Source organism: Echeneis naucrates, chromosome 9, assembly GCF_900963305.1.
Source record: "Echeneis naucrates chromosome 9, fEcheNa1.1, whole genome shotgun sequence".
In the NCBI taxonomy this organism is placed as follows: Eukaryota; Metazoa; Chordata; class Actinopteri; order Carangiformes; family Echeneidae; genus Echeneis; species Echeneis naucrates.
Genome location: NC_042519.1, coordinates 5,017,632 through 5,035,538, shown reverse-complemented (window position 1 = coordinate 5,035,538; position 17,907 = coordinate 5,017,632). Strand labels below are relative to the sequence as shown.

The window sequence follows — 17,907 nt, the reverse complement described above, 5'->3', positions numbered from 1 at the left end:
AATGCAGCCGATAAGTCAAAGCTGATAGTAATTTTGATACAGCTGCACTAAAACTTAAGTGTTGAAGACTCTGTCATTTGATTGTAGAGCTTCCTGCATGCAACTGTGCTGCAGCGGCTGTCAGCACGCATTCCAACGCTACCCTTTTTTTAAACATCGGTGTATGCTCGTGAATTTCCAAAGGGACAATAAACATTTTAAGAAAACTACTAATTGATACTAATAGGAAAAATGTTGGTATAGTATATACTGAAAAGACATTTTCTGTACTGTATCAATTTGCCTTTCACTGTATCGCAAAGACGCGTAATAACATTTGCTGGGTCACCCGTGCTGTATGCATAAACTTTGCTGTATCTGCTTCGCCCCACTTCGGAGATTGGATCAGTTCATTCCTGTTTTAACATTAGTGTTGAGAGATGTGATTGTATTTCTCATAAAATTGCACTATTCATCCGTCATCAGTGCGTGTTCTCCGTGTTTTCAGTTACTTGCGTGATCTTTCTCAAGGTTTAAGCTGTTTTTTGTTCAGGCACAATGTTGGACAGAAGCGGGTCCTCGCCTTCTGCATTTTGAAACCGTCGCGGACACCTAGCAACAGTAGCCGGGGAAAGAGGAGGAGGTGGGCATGGATCTATTTAAAAGAATATATTCTATAAGCGGTGCACCACAGTTAACTACGGTACATGTTCCTGGCAGTGTGTATGGAGGGATTACAAGAAATGCTTTTACCCGGTGTATTACCGAACGCATGCTATTGCTAACCGGTGGCTTGAGTGACTAGCTTCTTCCCTGCTAAGCAGCTAATGCCTGTTAGCATGTCTGTCAAAATCATCTCCCAAAATGGATCGTGTAGTTAACGTCACTTCATTTTCCTTTCCAACCGTTTTAAACAAACATGGATCTGTAAAGGCAGCTGTTACCTGGCCCCGTACTTTGAATTCTAATCTATTTTGTGGCTTGCCTGATTGAAGCCTGACCAAGCTGGGTGTCATATATTAGATTGTGTCAGCACGATTATTCTGAAGAGTGGTCATTGCCCAAATGACATTACATTTATACACGCTCGTGATTGTCATGTATTTTAAGTAGTTAAACGCGTTGATCACTAAAGAACGACACAAGCGTGCAAAGTTATCGTTTTCAGTGTATATGTCTAAAATAAAAACACCTACACACCAAAAATGGTGTGTAGGTGTTTTTGGTGGTGTTATAAAATACAGCGCCCGCCGTCGTCGTAAGGAATCTTGAAAATGACATAGTTAATTGTTTTTTGTGTTTCATAAAGAAATATTATAAATTTGTGTGTGAATGTCAGTTTCATGTCGTCCAGCTTTGAGTTTTCCCACAGGTCTGGAATGCAGCGTGCGCCCTCCCTTTCGAATGAGCATGCGCAGACCACATTGTAAACAATGAGACTATTCCAGACCGTCTTCAGCTTCGTGTTTATCCAACAGTTTATCTGTGCAAAACAAACAGCGGTTTCTCATATATCAGCGTGTATTAAATAAAAATGTTGCTTGGTAAGTATAGGGACACATTTGTTACTAGATGTCATCACGAACAGTTTGGTTTTCATCGGTATCATCACAACGAAGACGTATCAAATTTGTTACGTTGCAGCCCGAAAATCCACCTCGAATGACATACTTGGGCGTGACAGTGTGCGAATGAACCGACAAATGTTGTCACAATTTACTTAGTGTAGAATATATTTCCGATCGTTGACATTATATCCAAAACACTTGCTTAAGTAAAGACTTAAGGTTTTCATCTGACCATTTTCCCTAATGCTAGCTTTGCCAGGCGGAGCCGCCGCCTGCTAGAGCGGACTGGTTAGCAGGCTAGCTAGCAGATGCTAGTCCCACAGTAATGCGGCTGGTTCCAAAAGAATGTGTGTTGTTCTAATAATACAACAATATAATGATCCCGTAGCACCTGGTTTTTAATAGCAATATATTGACGGGTATTGGTTGAACACAGTGTTGCGCAAACCCGCGAACTTTATGTGAAGGAGTTGTACAGTCTACATGGAAATTCTTGGAACTGGAGCCCTAACCAGGAAACTTACCCTGCTTCTTGTTTAGTTTCATTTCGTAACTTCCTCGTTAATGTCTCAATCTTAAATATTGTTTATCCTAAATGACACCAAACTAAATTTTGTATTTTGCTGTTGAAAGACAGACATTATAAATAAATATGTATCTGAGTGTATTGTAGAGTTCATTAGTAATAATGACTCAAACCTTTGATCTAAGTGTTGCAGTCTGGGAATTAGGGGACCATTTGGTTTTCTATATAAAGCCAACATTAATTTACTCTGGAATAACATGTCATCTTTTCTACATGGTATATGCCAACTCTTTTTAAGTTCATCGGTACCAGCTGGCTGTGATTGCTGACATGTCTGGTGTGGTATCCTGCAGGGAGCTGAAGCATGGAAGCGGTTTTGAGCAGGTTGAAGGGGCTAAGTGCAGATGAACTGCGTGAGGAGTTTGCCCGAGCGGACGTTAAGTGTGGCCCCATCACAGCTACCACCCGAGCCACCTTTGAGAAGAAATTAGCCCGGGTCCTGGCTGGGTCAGAGAGCACTGAATCTGCCAACAGCTCTTCAACAGGCAGTACAGCCGCTGTAGCTGATCATGCCAACCCTGTGCCGAGTGCCATCTCAGCCATCACCAATGCTGCAAAAAGCAGCAGCCATCCTGAGGCTGCCAGTGAAGAGTTGGACTTTGGCTACAGTCAGGGTCTTAACCCTCCAGAGGAAGAGGAGCTCTCAGTAAAAACAACCTCAATCAGCTCTACTGAAAGCAGTAACTTTCAGTCTAAAACAGAAACTCCTTCAAAGTCTCCACAAGTGTCTCCAACTTCTTACTATGGTGTATGTCCATTGTGGGACGATGTTCTGGCAAGAAATGGTGAGAATGATTTTATTGTTTTGTGTGGCATTATAAATATATGACTATCTCAAGATTAATTTCCAGACCTTTTTAAATTTTCTGAAAAACTGCAGTCAAACTTCAACAATAAATGTTGATTCACTTCCCCGCTACTTGAATTCACAATTTAATTAATCACCCAGTTGTGTCACAAAAATAATCCTTTTTGTTTGGTTTTTCATAAATGAAAGCTTTGCACTCAACTTTTAATGTGAATTTAGTGCCGCACAACAGTGATGATAACTGATAGTGACATTTTTCAACTAACAACCAATCTTTGTTTTCACCTCAGTATTTTCAACTTTTACTCATGTTTAGAGATGTGCTTTTCCATAATATGGGCAAATAATACAGCCAATATACCTCAATATAATTTTAGGCTGCTTCTGAACATACAGCAACATTTGTTTGTTAGGTTAGAAGGAAGCATGTCTTGTTGTTTCAGCAGGGCAGTCAGATAGCCTGACCTTTTAGGAATAGTTTATTGCTCGAAATTAATCTTTGGCTGCTATAAAAATCAATTCCTTTAATGTTTGTAATGCCAGGGTAAGCTTTTATGGTAATAGCACTTTGTAGAGTCCGATCCAAATGTAGCTTAAGAGATGCATTGAACAGAAAAAAAAGGAAAAAGTCAAATTACTATAAAGAACCACATTAACAACCTGTGGTGAATGAAACAAGGAAAAGTATCACAGTTTAAAAATGTCTAATGGCTACTTTTTTGTTTGTTTTTTAGAGAGAGCACATGTGTACACAGATAAGAAAGATGCCCTTCAAGCTGTAAAGATGATGAAGGGAGCCCGATTCAAAGCTTTTCCAAATCGTCAAGATGCTGAGAAGTTTGCCAAGGGGATCTGTGACTATTGCCCCTCTCCAAACAAATCAACACCATGTGTGTCTCCTGTAAAACCTTGCTTGGTTGTTAGTAAAGGTAAGTAAATAAATGTGATTTAAATCTTATTGTAATTTACAAAATTTCAATTCAGTGGTTAGATGCACAAATCTTTGTTGGTCAGGTGTAAAGGAAGCTGAGATATGTTACACAACCCAAAGCAGCACAATTTACAAGCCCTGTCCCAGTTTGACCATGAACCACACTAGTCTAGAACAAGTGCTAATCACTCACTCTCACCCTTTATGTCAGACAACATGGAGGTTGACACCATCAATCGAGAGCGGGCCAACAGTTATAAGAGCCCACGTACCCAGGATCTGACCGCCAAACTGCGGAAAGCTGTGGAGAAGGGTGATGAGTCGGCCTTCAGTGAGCTAGTCCTGAGCAACCCACGCTATCTCATTGGCTCAGGGGATAATCCAACTATTGTGCAGGTGTGTACTGCCATTTTACCTGAAAAGTGGTTAATGATAAATTAACGTATTTTCATTATCAGCACAGACCAAGAAGGCTTTTGACAAGTTTTTGTATGTATTGGTTACATAAAAAATTTAATCAAATCAAAATTTAGAAATAATAAATATGCTGCTAGTGTTCTAAGTCCTCAACAGTACATAAACAGAGTGAGAATAAATGACGCAGATTAGATAGAAATTTGCGTGACTATGGGGTTGCCTGATAATTTAAGAAAGTTAACACTTGGTATTTTCTGTTCCTTCCAATTTTTAGTTTCATCTGTCACAGTATTTAACTGGAAATAATGAAATGGTCTAGAAAATTTTATCAGCATGTTTTATGTTAAGATATAAATACCAAGTATTGGTTCTTAAGAATTCCTTCATCTTCAACTGGTGATATTAAGTTTAGATGCTGCTTTTGGACGAATTCAAGCATCCTTTCCTGTTGACAAGAAAATAAAGAGGATAATGGCCTGAGCCATAGCTGTTCCATTATCTTTTTGATCTTAGGAGGGCTGTCGATACAATGTAATGCATGTGGCGGCCAAGGAAAACCAGGCAGGAATTGCCCAGTTACTGCTGAACACCTTGGAGAATCCAGAGTTCATGCGCCTCATGTATCCAGATGACCAGGAAGTTATGCTGCAGAAACGTATCCGCTACATTGTAGATCTTTACCTCAACACTCCAGATAAGGCCGTAAGTGCTTCCACATCGATCACCAGTTCCAAGCCAAATTTGATTTGATTATTTAAATTTAGTGGGCTATGTTGAAAGTGTGCTTTACTTTGCTGGTCTGTTTTAGGGGTTTGAAACACCACTCCACTTTGCCTGTAAGTTTGGGTGCCCAGATGTGGTCAACGTTCTGTGCTCTCATCCTGACATCGATAAGAACTGTAAGAACAAGGATGGCCTGAAGCCTTGTGATGTAAGGTTCATTTTTAACCCTTATTTAAATTAACATGCACACTGAGTAAGGATACATACAGCATTTTCGGGGTGGTTGTTGCTGCAGGGTAACGTGAGTGTGTACATACTATATATTTTCAATACCTGTCTGAAAACTACACAGTACACTGCTGAACAATGACAAGCTGGCAGTAGTTACTGAGGAAGATAGACTTGTAGTCACTCAGCCTTTGAAGCGTTGACCTTTTAGCTTGTTTTCAAATCTTTTGGCAATAGTCTCTTAGTGGACATTGTCAGCTAAATTTAGAGGGGCAAATTCTTTACTCAGTTGATTCAGCAACAGCTGTGTGTCTGTTTAAGTATCATCATTCATTTGTTTTTAACTTTTCCTTTTCACAGCTTATTTGTAGCAGAAAAAATAAAACCCAAGAAGTGAAGCAGAAGATAGGTGACTATTTGGAGGGTAAGGGAACACATATTTCGTGAAACATATAAGATTTATGCCATTTTGTGTCATTGGTCAAGGAGACAAATAATCCCTATTTTATTATGCTCAAATTAAAAGGAGTTGTAATGTTTGACATGCCACATTGGCTAATTAGAGGGAGTCACTATTGGGATGAGGTACTGTAGCATTTGTCACATGGAGAGTGTGGCTGGCTCTGCATAATAATGAATATAGTTTGTACTGCAGACCACTTCACAGCTGTAGTTTTGTGATTCTGGTGAGTCAGTCAGAGGGATGTCAACTGTTTAAAAAAAATCTTACTATTACAGCGACTATTGTCGAGTGAAGCAGCGCTTTTGGTGTTGATTCTAACTGGTGCAGTCATTCTGTAAACTGCTGACAATAAAGGTCAGTGTTTATAGCTTTATCTGTTGTGTTATAGACCGCTGCTATATCCCTTTGTTGAGAGCAATCGACAACACCTCTCAGCCCATCATAGGTGCTCCCTGGTCACCTGAGTCCTCAGAAAACCTCTCACTGATCCACCGCCACACAAGAAGCCCCATGGACCCTCTGATGACTGTCACAGCCTTTGCGGGCCCACTAAGTCCTTCTAAAGCAAGTTCTTTATCTTAACACTTGTCTCTTGTCATGAATTCAAGTTTTCAAGCTAAAAACAGATTATCTTCTCTTATAGGCAGATGACTTTCGTCGGTCCTGGAAGACACCACCAAGAGACCGAGCTGATCTTTTCCACAACATCCTCAAATCTGATCCAGATCGCGGGGCAGAGAGAGTGGGAAGGTGAGTTAAAAATTATATTGACGCTATTTTAAGGAGACTACTTCAATCAGAGTGTCTCTCGTCTGCCTCTCAAGTAGTAAGACATAAATTAAATAATAATAATAAATGAAAGTTTGCAAAGATATAATACTGATGATGCGTGCATCATTGCAGCACACACCCCTCTGCAAAAACTGCGTTTTGGGGGCGTTGGGCGCAGGAAATGACAATATTTGGGATATATGTATTGTCCCTACCCACTGCCAATAGAAACACATAAAACCAATATATTAGTATTCATAGACATCAGTGCCACAGACATGCACACAGACAGTGTTATGACCTTTGTCAGCAGCAGCACAGAGCCTCCTCCTCTATTCTGGTGTCAGGTGCATGCAAACAGGTTGACCATGGAAGAGCCAGAAATCGAAATAAGGAGGTGTTTGACATTCGGACATTTTTTACAAACCCGAAAGCAGTTTACATATTTGATGATGTGAACATGATGTATTCTGGTACAAGGTAATTGGTGAAATTAGTCTTTAACTCTTAACTGGGGATTGCCAGAATAGGATAATGTTAAAGCAATAATTAGAAATCCGACTCCATTATCTCACCCCAGTGTTTCCCCTGCCATTATATTAGGGGGGGGGCGCTCCCAATGGCACCTCCCGCCCCCGCAGAAGGTCAAGTTAATTTAATATAATTTAATTTTCTATGTAGCGCCAGATCACAATAGACGTCATTTAAGGTTAATTGTCCTATAGAACATGTCTATTGCTACCTTGTGCCTTTTAAACAACATAGTAATATTTTATTTATTTTTTTTACGTGGCAGAATGTCATTTCTGTCTCTCCATGTTCGCACAGTTCTCCTCTGCGCTCTGTATCACACACGGCGGAGTTCCGCCTCGATGCAAGCACGCAGGTGAGCAGAATCCCGCCAGCGAGTGTCGAAAAATGTCCCAAGAAAAGCAAAAAACAAAATATCAGCGTTTTTTTTTTTTTATTTATTTATTATTATTATTTTTTTTTTTAAACAACGCTCACAGGGCGATGATGGCAACACCAGTCGCTCCTCTGGTAGTAGCAGCCAGAGCAGCTCTCCTGCTCCGGGTCCAAGCAGCGACCTGCAGCAAAAGTCTGCTCACCACCGCATGTCGGGCTTTGACCCAGCTTGGCTGTCAGAGGGGAAATATTCCCCCTGGCTGTACAAGACTGATATTTGTAAATAATTAAATACATACAATAAATAGATAAAAGATAGATAGATAAGATAGATCAATTAATTATCAAATAACGGCCCGATGACACCCTCCACCCCCACCCCCCCAAGGCTGCAATCCTAGGGGAAAACCTGCACTCAACAAAGTCCTTGGCAGTACAGTTGTAAGAGAAATTCATGTGGCTTTTCCCACTTACTTGATGGAACACTGGATATGCCAGTTGTTGTTGTTAGGTTGATAAGCAACATCAATGACTGGAGAAAACATCTGTGTCATTTTTTCAGACTTGAAAGTTGAATTTTCAAAGAACAGGCATGTGATGTGAACCTGTATATTGCAGCCACAAACCTGGAGCCAAGAAAGATACTTTACTTTGTATGTACACTGTATGATGCATTGTGTTAACTCGGCAAGTGAGCCTTTGCCTGTGATTTCATGATTCCTTGCTGTGTTCATGAATTGCGGACTCTTTTTGATCTGTCGGGGTAAAAGTAATATTATCAAAAACTACACCATACGAAATTCTCAAGCCTTCATGCCCGAGATAGCCAGCATGCTGCTAAGCTATTGCTTCAATCATTTTCTTCAGGTTTTGTGAAAGAACCATTGCTGGGTCTTTTCATGGGTCATGACCTCTGGATTTTCAGAAAATTTAGATGGCTTGTTTCGTCAGTGGTTGATGCTGTCGTCAGGTTGCTTCTAGTGGTGTCTACATTACCCATACAAGCTGAGCACCTTCAACTGGCTCAAGTTGGAGCTTTAGTCTGAAATGGGGCAGGCTAAAGCTGTACCACATCTTTTGTAAAAAGATGAATGAAGAACTCAGACACAAAAAAGCCTTTGGGTCATTTTATCAAATAGTCAATTGTCCATCTATTTGAGACTAACTATGTTCCCTCAGAAAATACAACTTAATGAATTATGGTTTTTGTGTCATTCAGTCTTTGTTATTATGAGCAACTTTGGGCATTTGTAACACAACCTGACCTACAAATACCTGAATTTGTTACAACGTGGGTGTGTAGTATTATTAACTGTGTGTGTTGCAATAGTAATTACTCAAATTAAATCAAGAATCTGATAAATGGTTCACTCCCTGTTATAACAGCCAGTTATACCTAGGGTTAGGTTTATAAAATGTGTTAATTTAACCAATTAATAAAAAGATGGGACATGTTCATATTTACAGGGACCTGGCTCGTGAGATGGGCCACCCATGGGCTGAGTATTGGGACTTTCTGGACAGTTTTGTGGATCTGTCATCAAATGAAGGTCTCCGAAAACTGGAGGAGTACCTGAGTGGGAAGGATTTCAGTCCACGAGCTCATGAGGAGGCTGGTGAAAATGAGACCAGCAACAGGTTCAAAAGCCCCTCTCCAGGTACCCTCACCTCCTCTGTGTCAGAATGAATGACTTAAAAAAGAAATGGTACATCTCATATCATGCTTCCTGACCATTGCATCTCACTGAATGCTCTCAGATGTCTCTTTGTTAGATGTGAAACAGACGCCACTTTACTTAACTACATTTATTGCTGTTGTGAAGATTTGTGGATGAAATGTTACTGATTTAATGACAAGTTAAAAATCTGTATTGGTAATTGATCATCCGTGGTTGCAGGCAAGCCCAAAAAGTTCTGCAACTCCATCTCTGTTGGTGCCTTCCTGGATGAGGGTGATGACATCAGCCTTGAGGAAATGAAGAATCGGCAAAACGCAGCACTCACCAGCATCACCTCCTCTGCTGCATCCAAGGACGGCCTGAAGGGAGCAGTGGGTGGCCATGAATTCCACATCCTGCCCATTGCACTGCACCACCGTGGGGCTGATCTGATCGAGACAGCGGCCGAGCAGGACCTGCTATGCTGCTGTGACGACAGCCTCCTGTCACCTGGTGTTGTCTGTAAAAATGGGGTGTGCTCTTCCTCCAGAGATAGGACTCACAATGGAGACAAGGTGTCCCCTCGCACCTCCCCATCGTCCTCCTGCCTACTGTCCCCCGTCTCCAATCTCATGGTGGAATTTGAACGCATGTCAATCCAAGAACCACTGGACAGCCCCACCAGCTGCAGAGAGAGGAGGAGCAGTGGTGGGAGCCGGCACAGGGACGTCCGGGACTCCTACGTCGCCTCCTCAGGCACAGACCTCAGCTTCGGGCTAAACCGCCTATCTCTCAGTCACAACAGTCAGGACGGGGAGGCTGCAGAAGGTCCAAGTTGGAGAGCCGAGGAGGGGGGCACAGAGGAGAGGCGCAGCAGCGGCAGCTCACAGGAGTATTTTGAAGCAGAAGAAAGCCTGGAGTTACTAGGCAGGACTAGGGGGTCAGTAACAGGGGGACGTAACTTCTGTGCCAGGTCCAAGTCTTGGGATCATGGAGGTAGGGATCTGAGCAGCTCAGGATCCTCTGGTTCTTCCTACAAGTCCTTAGATAACTCCCATGAGTTCCTACCAAGGACTCCTCCACACATTAGAAGAGGACTTTTCATCGATGGGTGAGTCACACTGGTTTTTCTCTATAATAGCATATTAGATAAGTGCAGGTTACATACACCACCCATTTTTATGAAATGCCTCGTGTAGTGTGTCCATAGATGATGTTTTAGTATATTTGGACTGATATTGTAACTATGTACACTGAAAGACCAGGAAGCAAACTGAAACTGAGTGTATTACAGGCACACAAAATGGTACTCGGTCGTGATAACAACATCTGCACATGTGATTTCTTTTCCATTTTTTTCTGCAGAGAGTCACCAACCAAATTGGACAAAGAAGTCTTGTCAGCAATAGACGGCATAGATGTCGATCCTCAGAAGTATCCCAGCATTCACAAGTGGAAGAGCACAATGGCATCGTACTCTGTCTCAGACATGCAGAGGTAAAGTAAATTAAAAGCTAAAGTACTGTAAGAAGCAGGGTAGAGGGACGTGTAGAGAAGACGCCTTAGGGATAATTCGGTAACAGAAATGCAGGACCTCTGATGCTGGACTAGGATGTCATATGTATACATATATGTAGCTATTATACATTACACATACAAGCAGGTTAAATATCTTCAGCATGCTGTCTGAATTGTGAATACACTGGCAGGAGAATGGATTGAAACGCCAAAGCTGCCTATTAATCCAGACAACAGAATTCAGGCAAATAAAGATATCATTTAATTTTTTTTTTTTTTTCTCATTTCAAGTCATTTTGTACTTTGAGACTGTAAATAATTTATATTTCCTAATAATTTAAATGTAATTGTCAGTACTAACAAAGCAACACTATTATCAGTGTAACCACTGACTGGTGTTAATGTGTTTCACCTAGTTGGCCCAGCCCTGTGGTGGTAAAGCCACGACTCAGGATGCAGCATCAGACTCCCGGCTCCCCGGTCAGCGGCCTGATCTCTCCCACCAGTCGCTTCAGTCCTGCCCGGCACGCCGTCTCACCAGACTTCAGCCCCAGCCGCTACAGCCCTGCCAATGCTAGCTACATCCAGCGCATTCGCCTCAAGCGCTTGAACGAGCCACCTGTCTAACTGCCCGTCCCTCCCTCTGCCTCCTACCACTGCAGCCATACCTTCCCCTAACCCTGCCTTTCCCTCCCCACTACAAACCCAGCTGCACCAAGGTGGCTACACCAGAGCTCAGAAACCACATACCTAACAGAAATATGCACAAATGTCTGGAAGATTTGTATTAATGATGTATGGTACTACTCCTATGTAACACAGGAATTCTCATCACGTTGGGTTGTGATGTACACCTAAGACTTTAAAAAAGAAAAAAAAGAACCCTCGGTAATTTATGTACTGTATGGGTGTGGACCATGTTGAATTGACAGTAATGTTAATTGTGGCAAGTGTGAAGCACCTGTAGTCAACTTTTTTGAATATCGTGAATTCAAGCCGCACTCCCCAAAGTTAGTTGGTCACTAAAACTTTAGTGTGGAATCCTCAACAGGATTCCATCACTGAATATGTTCTTAAAAAAGTCAAATGTCAATATTTTAAAAATTATTTTTTGTATGTTGGTCAGTAGCACAAAATTTAAATGTTTTTATTATTGGTGTTAAAACCGACTGCCATTTCCTATGTTTTTCCTCAGTTCAGGAATTGCCTTAATTTTCTGAAGTGATGGACTAGTTCTCTGTCAGTTTGCATTGATCACAGATGATTATGGCAAACATGGGAAAAACTGATAAGACTGATAAGATCTTCCATGTTTTTATTTTGTTCTTCAATAAATGCATACATTTTCTATCTTTTCTCGGTGGTTCCTGGACATGTCTTGACTTTTCCTTTAAGCCAGTAACAGCGGCCTTAGACTGTGCAATTTTTATTTCATCTTCTTTCTGAATATCTTTCAATCACAAGCATCTCGCATAGTGTATGAGTGACAATACACACCAATCTGTAAAAATTCTTTCTAATTTATTTTGGAATGGGATAAACCATTGCTCAGTCGGAGACCACCTTAAAACTGTACTAAGATTTTTAACCTCTACGGGGCAGAAAGATAGAAGTCAACAGCAACAAGGCCCTAATGTTTTTTATCCTACTATGCCCTATTTTGGCTATCTTGGTAACAAAGAGCTGCCTTAAGGTTATAGCAAACACAACTGATTATTTGAGAGCTGCATAGGGCTAAATTTTCATTCCCAGAGGGGTAGATGGTATCCACACCACAATTAGAACTTGGAGTTAGTGTTTATTTCAAAATTTGGCACTGAATAGTCAATGTCCATAGTTATGTCATGAAACTGAAATGGACAAACACATAGCAGCTTTCCTGCAGTCCTTACCATGTTCAGGCTAACGGAACGCCAGTTAAAATCTGCCATCACTAAATTACGGATGAATTTGCTGCTGTATGAGGGCTCATCAGCTATGTCTAGTATAAAAAGCCAATCATTTGAAATATTCAGATTTAGGTTGAGAGAAACAAGTGTTTTGAATGTAATTTTTTTTTGTGGACTAACCTTTACCTGAGAGCACAATACTTCACTGGGAAGATTGTATTGTCATCCTCGTGCTCTCAGGTGACAACAGATCTAATTCTGGTCGCTGAATGTTATTGAATGTGGAACTTTGCAAAAATGCACCTAAACAACTTAAAACATGCTTCTTGTGCTTTTAGCATTCTGTGCTTTCTTAAAAATTAATGGTGAAATCTCTTTCTGTATGTCTAGACCTCATTTGCTTTCAACTAATCAATAAAACATCACTCCTACTTTACTGCCGACATGTCTCTGCTTTTCTTCAGTTATTTCTGTAGCATTAATATCACCAGGAAAGACAATGTTACAGAAACTCAAAAATTCATATACTTTTTTTTTTTTTTTAATTTACTGGAGCTGCACTGTACAACACATGATCCTCACATCAGCATACTCTAATGACACATAAAGCTCACAGCATCACCAGCATTTACAACAGCTATGCAATACAACTTCTTTTGGTTTAAAAATCAGCCTGTTGTGTAAAAACCTTCAGTTACATTCAGGAGGAGTTGTTAAGCAGCTGTTTAATCACTTCAGATGGTGTTCAATGGCACAGAAGTAATTACAACACCACCACCAAAGAGTTATTCATTAAATGATCGCAATTCAGTTACAAAATAAAAACATCAAAAGTAATTTTCAGGACACTTAAGGAGAAAACTGAGCTCTAACCCTGAAGCCGACTGAGTCCCACAAACTTGCAGTCTTACTTAGGTCCGTGTTAGTTTGTCTGGGGGCATGAATCCAGCGTCTCCCAGAGTTCTGAGGGCAACCCTGCCACTTGGCCTGATGGTAAGCCACGTGATGCTGCCGTTGTTCAAACCCATTCGTAACCAGCCCTCTGGAGGAAACTGCAGGGCCCTGAAGGAACAGAGGACCGATAGAAGCAGCTGAGCATCTGAAACTTAATATGTTTAGAGGGCATTTATTGCATTGCACGTGGATGATAAGTCCAATTAATTCATTAATTGGACAATTTAATACTGTTAACTATGTATGTACTAAATATCCCTTTTTACCACAAGCATGAGGCAAGCAGTCACCAAAAAAAGGCACAAGGCTGTTTGCAGCAGCTACAATACCCGTATTAGACAGGAATCTTCCCTTTGATCAAGAGCACAGCGACACAACTGAAGCACAAATTCAAAATTAAAATCTTATGAGATGTAACTGAAGCATAGTTTAAATGCAATGGTTAGCAAAGCCAGAGGCCGCACTCTGGCCTCAGCCGAGCCACGATCACCATGCCTGCCGGCGACACAAACCTGCAGACAAAATAACGGATGACATTGGCATGACACACGATGATCTCATAGCTGTCCTCCTTCTGCTTGGGGTCAGCCCGGTGGATGTAGCGGCGGAAAGCTGCCTCAATGCGAGCTCCATCTTCATGGTACTGCTGGAGGATGGTAGAGAGTTTGAAAGCCACCTTTGTCACATGAAAGGGGTTCTGTCTGAATCCCTCAGTCAAGTGCAAGTCAATACATGACGTTCCGGACAGTGTTGGGAATGTATGAAGAGTTTCATTCCAAAATAAGACCAACCATATGGAGAAGACATCCCTCTGATATAAAGGGCCAAACAACTAGTGAATCACTAAATGCAGAAAACTGTTGTGTCAGAAATTCTTCGTGATCATTTATCAAATTTAGTCCAACATTTAGGATAAGGCATTGCTGGATAACAGTGTATATTTTATAGGACGTCTGGGCAAATTATATCTTCCTGTCCGTGCAAACATTTTCTAAGCTGCTGTCTGCTGCCAGCGTTTTTTTGGAAAAGCATATATTCTTACTGCTCTAAAGACTAACAAACTTCCTAGGTTTTAAGAAATCAAATAACCTGCACCAACTAAATACTCATTGCAATTAATAATTTACCAGTGGCAACTATGATAAAAAGCCACCAGACTCTCTTTTGTTGTTGTTGGTATTTTGGAAATCAGCTTTTCCTGTGGTCCATTCCTGAGGCATTGCACTGATGTATTAGCTGATTTTTGCAGTTGCAAGTGTAAAGGAGAGGGAAAAAAACAAAACAAAAACAAACAAACAAAAAAAACAACGAACATTTGACAGGACACCTGCACAGACAAGTGGGGAGCAAAAAATATCTGTGCAAGGTAATGCAAATACAGAAAGGATAGCCTACAGCCCACTCTAGAGGCAGTGGGCATAGCTTCTCTCACCACAGCATCAGGCTTCCAGTGAGTGACAGGTGGGACTGGCTCAATAGGGGCGCCCTCTCTCAGCAGATCACAGCTCATCAGCTCTACTCCTGGACCCGTAAAACATGTGGAGAAGGGTAAAAAATGTTAATATACATTTACACTGTTCAGCTGCGACTGATACTGTGCAGACCCTAAGGTCCTAAATGAATCACTGGAACATCAAGATCAACATGATATGAATGCCAAGTGTTATTCATAGGCACCAAGGCAACTTCACCACCAGAATTGATGGAATAGAGATACAGGTTTATGGACAGAAACGTCAGTTTTATAAGCTTGACAGGTTAACAGTGGTAAGTCTTTGTTTTCAAAGCATTTAGCAGAGTGGCATCTTTTCACTACCTGGAAGGTGTTTGCTGATGATATGTGCAGTCTCTGTTGCCCTGGCCATGCTGGAGTGAATCAGGACATCATACTTCAGCCCCAGAGCTGCCAGCCTCTGGCCTGTCAATTCTGCCTGCTCACGACCTGCAAGTGAAGGCAATGGTCATTGGAACATGACTGATCTGTCAGATTTGCCACCAAAATGCTGGGCAAATTTTAATGACGAGGGACACCAAGTAAGAGAAGGTATGTTCTCCCCCTCAGAACAGCCTACATCAGGGCATGTTCTAATCTTTGAATAAACTGACTAAAATTACCATGTGGCATACCTTCCAAGTGATGCTAAGGGTAAAAATGAAAAGGACTGGTGTGTAAGGTTACAGTCCGCTACCCCTTCCTTTCTAAGTGCATTAAAAAACCCTGTGACGACCAGCAGGCAATGTAAATACACAAAAGGCCTTTGATAGGTTTGTCCATTCTGGGCTACTGCAGAAAAATGAATGATCATGTGCTCGTTATTTAAGCACAACAATAGATTAATCTGAAGACGTCATATAAGATGCATTCAGGTAAAAAAGTAAGTAAGTGATCACAGTCGCAGAGAAACACAAATAAAAACTGGTAAGTAAAGTCATAAAGTGGTGCAATCTGAGAAGTAAATATAGGAATCAAATGAAAACAAGGCCACCTGGGGGTGTTCGATGGAAGAGCCACAGACAAATACAAATTTAGAATATGCAGAATGAGTCATATTGCCCTCTTTGGCAAACTAATCAGGAAAGGTTAACACTGTTGCGCTGGAACATGGCCACAACCATGCATGTACCCATGGATGGTTCAACCCAGGATAACAAAAGCACTGTTTTTAGACTGATGAAAACAGTTGTCAACACAATGTTCCATTTCTTTTAGTATCTCTGATTCCTACACACAGGTGATTGGTGATTCAGGTACTGAATAACTGGACCTAGTGGTGTGAGGATCCTCTCCTTGTCGCTGTTCCCACTCAGGTTGTATTGGGAGTGTCTGATGAGGAGAATGTTGCGTGTGGCTTTGGGTTTTCCATGGTCCTGCTCGGAGCCCGGGTCCTCAGTTGCACTTTCCTTCTTCTTCCCGTTGGACAGCACAGATGGGTCCCTCCTGGACAAAGTTAAGACGACGGGATCTTGAGATTACGAGTGGCTTTGTTCCACATGGTTAATGTAAGGCATTAAAATCTGCTTTGGTACAACCATGTGTCAAGATGATGACCGGGGTGAAACTTTGAAGGATTTGTATCCATCTAGATATGAGGACTCCCAAATCTAAAGAAAATTACTATTTATGCCTGTGGTGCTGGACAGCAACAACGAAGGGCAATGAGCTCGACAGCCGACAAATCCTCTTAGTTTATCCTCATACAGCATACGATCAAATCATCAATCCAATTTAGTAAGACATCAAATATAACCCAGTGACATACTATCTCATAAATCGATTGATCCACCATGGTAGATGGTTGTTAGACTCATATTGATTTGGAAGACGAAATGAAAGCGAAAGGCAGAAGATGGAGGGAGCGCAACGACAAAAGTTATGTTCAAACAGCCATGGGGTCACGGGTGAGAGGACACATACTTGTCCCAGTTGAAGTCCCAAGCGTGTCCGGTCGGAGCTGGGGTGTGCTTGGCAGGTGTCCACGCCGGCTGCGCAGCTCGAAGCGCGGTGAGGCTCGGCCACCGGCTGGCCGCCTCTCCGCTCCGCTCCCCGAAGTATCCGCGGGATTCGGCAGCGGCAGCCGCGAACAGCAGCACACCGGAACCTCCGGCCAGGCCACACACAAGTCTGAAAGTTTTCCTGTAAGACATCCCGTCAGCCGCCGAGGAAGCAAACTAATGCTAGCTAATTAGCGTACCTCTTTCTGGCGTTGACGATGTGAGATGCTATCTTTCCGCACAAACGCGTGGACTGAATTCAGGCTGTCGATTCTGACTCCAGAACGACAAAAACAAAACCCGATTCCTGAGGCATTTACTTCACGGCGTCTCACGGACAGATCGTAAAACTACAGGCGACACACGGCAAGCTAATCTATTCAGCTTCTTACAGTACGGCAACCGGCGGCGGACAAATAAATATCTGCTTTCGCTTTTCGTAAATCTCGAAATGTCCCACATGGCGGCGCTCTAATCCCTAAATCTATGACAACAATCAGATTTAGAGTACTCTGGATTATTTTTCGCTCTGTTGCAGAGGCCCCTCATAAACTAAATGATTTAACATTTTACATTCACTGTGGGCACATTCAACTCAAACACCGGTGTGTCATTTAAAATCAACACATCATACACGCGTAATTTAATCGCCAAATACTTCAACCTTGTCCCTTTGGATTTCCATCCAGAGTCTGAAAAGACCATAGTAACATTAAAAATTGAAGCAGAGACTGTGTAAAATGTGCCATGCCTGGGTTGACCACATGTGTGTGAATGCACATGAAATCAGTAGTTTCTAATTGGAGTTTGGTTTAACACTACTTGACTGGAATTACCTGCAGTGCAGCCAGAAGAGGTAATCCGATTTATATATATATATATATATAAATAGTTAATCCGATTTATCTTTGCAATTTGCAAAAACACATAAAGATAACGAATAATAAACCCACACGTATGTGTGCTTCAGAAAGCCCCCGCGTTAACCGACAGCAGGATTAGTCACACACGCTTCG

At 41.7% G+C, this 17,907-nt stretch overlaps 2 protein-coding genes across 8 annotated transcripts; one reads left to right on the top strand and one right to left on the bottom strand.

Annotated features, from left to right (window-relative positions):
- Positions 1–584: 584 nt before the first annotated feature.
- On the top strand, positions 585–12,886 carry ankle2 (ankyrin repeat and LEM domain containing 2). 2 transcript variants are annotated; one of them, XM_029510096.1, is made up of 13 exons: positions 585–622; positions 2,427–2,918; positions 3,676–3,870; positions 4,084–4,268; positions 4,803–4,991; positions 5,098–5,220; positions 5,601–5,664; positions 6,092–6,267; positions 6,347–6,453; positions 8,848–9,038; positions 9,279–10,149; positions 10,404–10,535; positions 10,973–12,886. In XM_029510096.1, exons 2-13 carry the CDS (start codon positions 2,438–2,440, stop codon positions 11,181–11,183), a joined length of 2,925 nt encoding a protein of 974 aa, XP_029365956.1. In that variant the 5' UTR covers positions 585–622; positions 2,427–2,437; the 3' UTR covers positions 11,184–12,886. The 2 variants fall into 2 exon arrangements, with proteins under 2 accessions (XP_029365956.1, XP_029365955.1); XM_029510095.1 differs by lacking the exon at positions 585–622 and adding an exon at positions 1,414–1,523.
- pgam5 (PGAM family member 5, serine/threonine protein phosphatase, mitochondrial) lies at positions 11,867–17,292 on the bottom strand. 6 transcript variants are annotated; one of them, XM_029510103.1, is made up of 6 exons: positions 16,815–17,292; positions 16,165–16,337; positions 15,216–15,341; positions 14,832–14,935; positions 13,912–14,045; positions 11,867–13,507 (listed from the first exon to the last, which is right to left on the bottom strand). In XM_029510103.1, the coding sequence occupies exons 1-6, from the start codon at positions 17,042–17,044 to the stop codon at positions 13,357–13,359; spliced, it is 918 nt and encodes a 305-aa protein (XP_029365963.1). In that variant the 5' UTR covers positions 17,045–17,292; the 3' UTR covers positions 11,867–13,356. The 6 variants fall into 6 exon arrangements, with proteins under 6 accessions (XP_029365963.1, XP_029365964.1, XP_029365965.1 ...); XM_029510104.1 differs by having other exon boundaries at positions 13,912–14,042; XM_029510105.1 differs by having other exon boundaries at positions 14,832–14,926.
- Positions 17,293–17,907: the final 615 nt, after the last annotated feature.